The sequence below is a fragment of the Emiliania huxleyi genome (assembly GCF_000372725.1).
Source record: "Emiliania huxleyi CCMP1516 unplaced genomic scaffold EMIHUscaffold_1049, whole genome shotgun sequence".
NCBI lineage: Eukaryota > Haptophyta > Isochrysidales > Noelaerhabdaceae > Emiliania > Emiliania huxleyi.
In genome coordinates, this window is record NW_005202119.1 from 1 (window position 1) to 7,811 (window position 7,811).

The 7,811-nt window shown below is 64.8% G+C and overlaps 6 protein-coding genes across 6 annotated transcripts in view; 4 read left to right on the top strand and 2 right to left on the bottom strand.

The window, feature by feature from the left end:
• Positions 1 to 29: 29 nt before the first annotated feature.
• On the bottom strand, positions 30 to 1,181 carry EMIHUDRAFT_251164 (hypothetical protein; the record flags this gene model as incomplete). The annotated part of the gene is made up of 3 exons (XM_005792807.1): positions 30 to 158; positions 537 to 753; positions 877 to 1,181. The coding sequence occupies 3 exons, from the start codon at positions 1,179 to 1,181 to the stop codon at positions 30 to 32; spliced, it is 651 nt and encodes a 216-aa protein (XP_005792864.1).
• A 37-nt stretch (positions 1,182 to 1,218) lies between these two features.
• Positions 1,219 to 1,740, top strand: EMIHUDRAFT_251165 (hypothetical protein; the record flags this gene model as incomplete). Its single annotated transcript, XM_005792808.1, has 1 exon — positions 1,219 to 1,740. The coding sequence occupies one exon, from the start codon at positions 1,219 to 1,221 to the stop codon at positions 1,738 to 1,740; it is 522 nt and encodes a 173-aa protein (XP_005792865.1).
• Positions 1,741 to 4,256: 2,516 nt separating this feature from the next.
• EMIHUDRAFT_251168 (hypothetical protein) lies at positions 4,257 to 5,160 on the top strand (the record flags this gene model as incomplete). The annotated part of the gene is made up of 3 exons (XM_005792809.1): positions 4,257 to 4,631; positions 4,708 to 4,758; positions 4,861 to 5,160. 3 exons carry the CDS (start codon positions 4,257 to 4,259, stop codon positions 5,158 to 5,160), a joined length of 726 nt encoding a protein of 241 aa, XP_005792866.1.
• Positions 5,161 to 5,431: 271 nt separating this feature from the next.
• On the bottom strand, positions 5,432 to 5,978 carry EMIHUDRAFT_251169 (hypothetical protein; the record flags this gene model as incomplete). Its single annotated transcript, XM_005792810.1, has 2 exons — positions 5,432 to 5,569; positions 5,733 to 5,978. 2 exons carry the CDS (start codon positions 5,976 to 5,978, stop codon positions 5,432 to 5,434), a joined length of 384 nt encoding a protein of 127 aa, XP_005792867.1.
• A 116-nt stretch (positions 5,979 to 6,094) lies between these two features.
• On the top strand, positions 6,095 to 6,740 carry EMIHUDRAFT_251170 (hypothetical protein; the record flags this gene model as incomplete). Its single annotated transcript, XM_005792811.1, has 2 exons — positions 6,095 to 6,119; positions 6,187 to 6,740. The coding sequence occupies 2 exons, from the start codon at positions 6,095 to 6,097 to the stop codon at positions 6,738 to 6,740; spliced, it is 579 nt and encodes a 192-aa protein (XP_005792868.1).
• A 456-nt stretch (positions 6,741 to 7,196) lies between these two features.
• EMIHUDRAFT_251171 (hypothetical protein) overlaps positions 7,197 to 7,811 on the top strand; it is a gene marked incomplete at both ends in the record, with an annotated part of 2,429 nt that continues 1,814 nt past the window's right edge. The window contains 3 exons of the mRNA XM_005792812.1: positions 7,197 to 7,286; positions 7,413 to 7,523; positions 7,596 to 7,771. Coding sequence (XP_005792869.1) covers positions 7,197 to 7,286; positions 7,413 to 7,523; positions 7,596 to 7,771 — 377 coding nt within the window. The remainder of the gene's footprint in view (positions 7,287 to 7,412; positions 7,524 to 7,595; positions 7,772 to 7,811) is intronic.

Sequence of the window (7,811 nt, forward strand, 5' to 3'; positions counted from 1 at the left end):
GAGAGAGAGAGAGAGAGCTCGCGCCGCATCTACGCGGGGCGTGTCGCCGTGACCGGCGAGAAGCCTCCCGGGCTGCGCCGCGCCGCGTTCTGCGCAATCTGCGGCAGCAGCGCGCACGTGTTGAGCGCGGTGGCCGCGGACTGGCCCAGCGCGATGGCCTGTGAGCGGGCGGGGTGTTGTCTTCGCAATCATCATCCGTCGAGTGAGGGTTGCTCGAGGTCTCGCCAGGCGAGGTGCCTCGGGCGGCGCAGGGGCGATGGGTTCAGGTACCGTGGGGTAGGGGAGGGTGGGTTCGGGTACCGTGGGGGTAGGGGAGGTCTCGTGGGCGAGGTGCCTCGGGCGGCGCAGCGCTCAGCGCCCAGGTGGCGGCGGCGAGGTAGCTGAGGGCGAGGCCTGCAGACAGGAGCAGCGCGGCACATGCTGCACGCCCGCTCTTTCCTCAAGACTGCGTTGGGAGCGCGACTAGCACGCCCCGGCGGGCGTGGCGGGACTGAACGGGACCGCATAGCGATAGAATGCACGCAGCAGGCGGGAACGAGGGGCTTCCGCTTCGGGCTTGGATCGATATCCGGAGAGCGCAGCGGGAGGGCCGGCAACGCGCCTGCAAAGGCCGCGTCGAGCCGCCGCTGGAAGTGGGCGACGAGCAGCAGCACGCCGCACGCCTCGACGGTGATGATGAGCGTCTCGATGTAGGTGGAGAGTGGGTAGCCGTTCCGAAAGCTGTACGCGTCGGAGCACGTGTACGACAGCAGCCTGGAGTGAAAGGCCATTCAGCCGCTGCTCAAAACTCTGCGAATCAAAGAATCAGGTCGTTACCTCTCGTGCAGTAGCTACAGGAACCCGACTGTGGCATCTAGGGGTGCCAGCTTGAGCCACCACGTCGAGAGAGTGAGGCCATCGGCGCTTCGCTGGCGGTACACGCGCGCAGCGATCGGCGTGTAGAGCAGGAGGCTTCCCGCGCCGACGAGGAAGCCGAGCCAGCGGGCGATCAGTCCAGCGTCCGGCGACGCAGCAGCGAGCTGCAGAGTCTCGGCGGCAAGGGTCCGAGGCAGGCGCGTCAGTTCTAGAGCCGCAGACGGCGACGCGAGAGCCGCAGACGGCGACGCGAGAGCCGCAGACGCCGCGCCGAGCCTCGCGTGTGCATCACATACGCAGGGGAGGAGCAGGAGCAGCTTGAGCATTGCTTCCGGGTTTGATCGGCGCTGGGCGGCAAGCAAAATGTGCGGCGTCGGCGGCCACAGCATCCGCCTCCACGATCTGATTGTCCGCCTGATCGCCGCCACCGCCATGCGAGAGACCGGGTGCGCCGCTCACCTCGAGAAGGGCCTCGGCTCCTCCACCGCCGCCGGCAAGAAAATCGACGCCGTGCTGTCGTTTGCAAACCGAACCGTCTACGCGGGCTCCGCCGCGACCGCCGTCATGACCGTCGACGTTTCCCGCCTCTGCCCCCTCCTGCCGAGCCACCTGCAGACCGCCGCGAAAGACGCCGCTGCCACCATCGACGAGAGAGCCCGAGAGAAGAACGCGAAACACTTGGCCGGCTGCATCGGCCTGGGACGCGCCTTCCTCCCTATCGTCGTCACCACCCTCGGCGGCATCGGCCCGCCCGCCTCCCGAGATTTCCTCTCCTCCCTGTTCGCCAACTCAATGGCCGCCGAGCGCGCCGCGGGCGGCTCCGGCCAGCTCACCGCCGAGCAGATGCGGGCGCGGATGAGGACCGAGGCTGCCAGGCCAACTTAGGCATTGAATAGATAAACAGTCTTGCTGTAAAGAATTACGGGAGAGGTGAGGAACTGTGAAGGTGTGAACATCAAGGCAGTGGGCATAGAGCCATATGGCAGTGGGTGGTGTGGGTCTGCAAAAAATTTGCACAAACTCCTATGACTGCACTCCAAGTGCTCCAAGTGCTCCTAGGCAAGCCACTCGAACGCGCGAAAACGCCGGCTTTCGAACCCCGGCGCCCGCCCTCTTTCTGGCCGCGTCCCTCCCCTGTCCTCTCGACTGGTTCCCTCTTTTACATACAACATACATAAATTCATGTGGCGTCCGCCGCAAAACGCGCTCGGTGGCCGCTCTCATCGCGAGCTGTCCCAGCTGACACACGCTCCGATGCCGTTCCGGCGCGCAAAAGAAGCTCCACAAGACATGAAAACCATCTGGCCATCTCTATGATTGATGCCGGTCGAGATAGGAGATTTTGCGCCGCCGCCATGGTCCATGGACATACATCTCGAGCTAGCCGCTCGCGCCTCGCCCCGAACGCCCGCCGATGCCTGCCCACCCGCGTGTGTGTTGGTGTGAAGCGGTGGCTCGTGCGGTCGTGTGGCTGGGCCAACCATGTCTCACACCGTCTGCGTCTAGAGCGGTATTCTGTGCTCTCTCTCTCTCTCGAGATGCACGTGGCGCTCTTGCTTGTTCGTTGTTTGATGTTTGCGTTTGTCCTGTCCGTTTTCCACACGTAGCGCGGAGGAGAGGTGCATACGCTACGCAGCCACACGGTGTTTTTGAGGGAGGTACGCTACCGCAGCCACAGCAATCCACCCTCAATCTGGCCAAGAGATTCCACAGCGAGGAGCATATACACGTTGCCACAACGCCGACCGCATCTCGCCGGCAAAGCGCATAGGCTAGGCGCCTGGGAGCTAGTAGTTTCGGCACGAGATGGGACTGTCAATCCTTTGCCTTGCTGTCGGTGCTTGTGCGGGCGCTGTCAATGCTCGAGCAGGCACTGTCGCGGTCGCCGCCCGTTCTGTCGCCTCCGATGATGGAGTGGGCGCGTTCGAGCGGCGCGCAGACCGTCTGATCGCCTCCGATGATGGAGTGCGATCGCTCGTACTGGATCGAGCCGCGCAGCTTCGCTAGCTCGTCAAGCACGGGTGGCGTTGGTTTGTCAGTCATGGCGGCTGGGCTTAGGCCTTACCCAACACTCAAGCCGCGGCGGCCCGCCACCAGAACTCGGCGGATTGCCTTCTGTTGTTTTTCTTCTGCAGAATTGATAGCTGGCGAGTGTGTGTGTGTGTGTGTGTGTGTGTGGCTTGGGGGCGCGGGCGTGGCGCCCGCAGTCCTCCTTCTCTTTGTGTTCTTCGGCTCTTCTCAACACACAGCACCAGTCGCAAAACAAGAAAGAAAGAAAGACAAAACAAAACAAAGAAAAAAGATGGAACTCCCTGGCTCCACGCTCCTGGCTTGGGAAAACAAGACACAGAGCTCACACAGGATCACAGCGGGAGGAAAGCGGCGAGTCGCAATTCCTGGGGTCCTTGTGGCGGGCCACCCTGTCCTGAAAGGCACAGGTGCCAATCTGGGGTCTTGTCGCGGGGGAAGGTGACTGCACCGAAACCCGCGAAGAATCGAGAAGGGAACTTGAGATTGGCCTGCGCCGCATTTAGATATAGTGTCCAGTGGTCGAATTGTGTCGGCGGGCCGAGTGTCGTTTCGCCTCTGTCGTTGGTCCTGGGATCCGGGTCAGCGTGGTTGTGGGAGAGCCCTGCAATCGGCCGGACGGGGGGGCACAGGCGCCTTGTTGCCGATTTGAAGCTCACGAGCTCGCTTGCGAGCCAGGGCAAGGACGCGGCCGGCGACGGAGAGCTCGGCTGGAAGGGGGCCTATGTACGTTTTGGCAACACGGAGACCGGGCTGCTCAAGTTGGTCAAAGGGCGCGGCAAGTGGTCTCCGTCGGGAGCGACGGCAGCGGCGGTGGCGGGGGAGGAGGAGGAGGCCGAGGAGGAGGGGGAGGAGGGGGAGGAGGAGGATGCCCCCAAGGGAAAGCTCCAGCAGCTGCCTGGCGATTACCGCTTTGCGCGGGAGCAGGATTGCGATCTACGTTTGTTTGATTTTGAGGCTTTCGGAGGCTTTGGAAAGGAGGTTCGCAGCACCCTGAGGGAGGCGGCGAACCAGCTGAGCAACAAACTTTCGCACGCTCAGCACCTGGACGAGGTCACATGGACCACCAAGAACTGGCACGGGCTGCAGATGCAGCGCTTGTCTGTCGTCCTCCACACCGCCGTGGCGTGGCAGACGGTGAACGAGCTAGCGTGCGGGGAGAGCGGCATTGTGCATGGTGCGGAGTGCATTGCCGTTCTTAACGGAGTCGCTTAGGCGGCTCCGGTGGTGAGCCGGTGTGTGTGCCAGTCCGCGCCAGTCCGCGCCCTTGTCGTGCCAGTGTGCTGTGAGATTTTACTGAGACAACTGTGTTTATTCTTTTACTGCGAACGTGTTGTTCGGCTCTCAACACACAGCACTCACCAGTCGCGAACATGCTACTCCCTGGCTCCACGCTCCTCCTGGCGCCGCTCCTCGCGCCACCGCCGGCCCGGCACGCTCCGCCGGCGATGGGCGGCTATACGGGGCTGCCACGGATGCCCGTCAAGGCTTGGCCGCTCACACGGCGATGGAACCCGACCCTCGAGTACCGCGAGAACATTGCGACGCTGTGGCGAGACCTCGAGACGCTCTATGCCGTCGAGGGCTCAACGAGCATCGCGGGTGGCGGCGTCGTCCGGCTCGACGCGAGCCGTTCTGTCAAGGGCGACAAGACCGGACTGAGCCGCGGGCTCAACCGCGCCGTCGACCTGCGTGCCGAGCTAGTGTATGAGATGGCGCGGCGCGAGCCGTCTCTGCTCAACCCGGCGGTGCGCAGCCCGCCAGTCCGCCAGTCCTTTTGACCAGACCTCACGCTTCCTCTGACGGCGCCGCCACTGCCATCAGGTGAGCAACCGGTTCGTCTTTGCCGAGTCCAAGCGCCTGCTCGCGCTCAAGGTGCCCCGACCTCCCGCCTGCAGACAGCGCACCGCCGCTCCGCTCGGGGGAGCAGCGTCCGGGCGCCACTCACCGCCAGCCCACCTGCCCTCCCTCTCGCAGCTTGGGTCTGAGGAGGAGGCAATCGAGGCGTGCGGCAGCCACCTCACCCTGACCGAGGCAATTTCGGCGCGCGTCCCACCCTTCTCCGCTTTCCAACAGGTGATGCGGCACGACCCGTCCATCCTGCAGGCGGGCGACGCCATTGAGGGCTTGGGCGTCGCGCAGATCCGTGGCCGTGCCTTCGCCGCGAGGCTACGGCGCGCCGGCCCGCCCGTGCTGGCTGCAGCGCTTCTCGCTGCCGCCGCCGCCGCGTATCTCGGGCCCGAGGGCGTTGCATTTATGATGATTGCGGATTGGTGAACAGAAGCCGGTGAGATTTTTGCTCTCGTCGGAAGAAGCATGAAGCCGGGACTCACTCTCACACCCCGAGACGGAGAGAGGGCATTCGAGCGTTGCGGCTTGCCACCGCGAAACACGTTTAGTTAAATTGTCGAGTGTACGCCACGCCGCGCATTCCACCACAGTTCCACACCGACTCTACATCACCGCCGCACCGCCGCACGAGCTCACCGCCCGCGTAACCCAACGCCCAGGCCCTCCAACTCGCTCGCGTCTGTGTCGATCTCAAATATCAGCCCACCGACGGTCGGTACTGCACCGTGTTAGCCTGCGCCTCCCTCCTCGGCGAGACTTCCTCCAGCAGGTCCTGCAAGGACTCCAACACGCCCGCGCCCTCCCGACACAGCGATGACACCTCGTCCGCTTTGGCCTGCAGAGTGGAACCCCGAGAGCTGAGCTGAGGTTTGGAGTGGACACAGCTGTGTGTGTGCAATTCTTCTTTCAGGCTCTCGCTGCGTTTCGCATTGCGTGCGTCTGCTCAATGGCTACTCGGCCGCCTGTGCCGCCTGCTGCACGCCCCACAGCAGCCGAACCGCGGTCTGCAGCTTCTCGATCGTCTGCTCCTTCTCGTTGTTCGAGGTCGCGAGCCGGTCGACCAGCAGGGCCGCCGCTCGGCTCTCGGCGGTCGCCTCATCGCGCTCGGTCGAGATTGCCTCCACCGCTGCCTCGAGCTCGCTGATCCGCGCGGCCTGCAAGCGGTTTGCCGCGACAAAGTCTTCGCGTTCGGACATCAGCGTCTTGATGTGGCTCGACGCGGCGCCATAATCGGGAGCAAACATCGGTGGCGGAGGCGGAGGCGAGGTGGAGAGGTGCGGCCGACGGCGAGTGACTAGCCGCCTAACACAACACAGGTTGAGCAAAAAGAATTCGGATCTTCGGGAGCTTCATGGCCTCCATGCTTGGCTTATCTGAAACGACCAGTAAAAGAAAGAAAGGTGAAGCTCGCCGACGTGGCTGCGGGCTGGCCAGTCGACGCGGCGCGCGCAGTAAAGGACCTCGCGAAGGCGGGAGACGGGCATAAGAGCCTCTGCCACGACAGCCTGCGCAAGCGGCCCAGACTGCCCGAGGCGCTGCTGACGCTCCGGGCGCTGCTGTCTGGCGCGCAGGGCGGGGCGGGGGTGGAAGAAGCTGCGCTGGCCTTTGGAGACGAGGCCGCTGCGGCAGCCGCCCGCACCACCGGGTACGAGCCTTCGCCGCTCTCGGTGCAGGTGCGCGGCATGCGCACGGGCGGCGACGCGCAGGCGCGCATCCAGGGCAACATGCTGCTCGCCTTCAAGACGCTGATGCCGCGCCTCGACGCCGTCTACGCCTCGCGCTCTGCGGCGGCGCCCGACGGCTTCGAGGAGCGCATCAACTATTGGCACCGCGAGTGCGGCTTGCCGACCGAGCTACGGAGCCAGCTGCACTCGCTGCGCATCTGGGCGAACGCGGCGAGGCACCACGACGCGGCGAGCTGGAGGAGGGATGGGCCGCGGAGCGAGGGGGAGGCGTCGCGGCTCGTGGCCGCGGTGACGGAGGCGATCGGGGCGATCGAGGGGTAGATGCAAATGCAAATGTGTGTGTGTAGCACGGCTTTAGCCCCCAGGTGTGAGGATTGGGAGGAGCCTCGAGTGCCGATTCTCGCTGCAACCTTCATGCCACCTCGCGGTCGTCCCACTCTCGTCATTCTCTCTCTCTTGTCGCTTCTACCTCTCTCGCGTCGCTCTCCTCTGCCTCGTTCTGCGACGGACGGCGCCGCCGCCTGCCGCAACCTTGCCCTCGCTTCTTCTAAAAAGAAAGAAAGGAAACAGACACCCCAAGGGAGGGATGGGAGGACGGCACGCCGCCACCTCGCAGGGATAATAAATAAATAAATACAACGGACACGCCAAACGATTCGCAGGGATTTTAACCTCGCTAGCTCACGGAAAATTCTTTTTACGGTTTACCCGGGCATTGCGAGGCCCCGTCGGCGCAGGCGGCCCGTGCCCAGTTGTGCGTTTGCGTGCGTCGCAGCAATGCCCGCTAGGGCTGGCGACTACGGCATCGTGATCGACGCCGGCTCGTCCGGGACCCGCTTGCGCATCTTCCGCTGGTGGCAGCAGGCAGTGCGTGTAGCAAGCTCTGCACTATGCACTCGCGCTCTGAGCGCTCTTCACTCGCCGTCTGCAGCCCACGCCCAGACACCAGCACCAGCGCCCCACCCGACCTGGCCGCTCGTCGCTCTCTTCTAGGGTCGGCGGCTCTACCTGCGGGAAGTGAGCGCCGGAGAGCAGGCGGAGGCGCTGCGGGTGAGGCCGGGCCTGAGCGCCTTTGCGACTACTCCGGAGGTCGCCGCAGCGCAGGTGCGCGCGACGCTCGCCCAAAGCCCAAGCTGGACCGCACTCGCTCAAAGCCACAGCGTTGCCGCTGTGCAGGTCAGCGGCCTGGTGCGCGTCGCCGCCTCGATCGTGCCCGCAGCAGCTCAGGCCGCCACGCCCGTCTACCTGTACGCGACGGCGGGCCTGCGGCTGCTGCCCGCCTCGCAGGCGCAGGCGCTGCTCGACACCGTGGGGAGGTTCCTGACCGGGCAGGCAGCGGCGCCGGCGGAGGAGTGGCGCTGCCCGTTTGCCTTTGGCGAGGCGCGCGCCTCC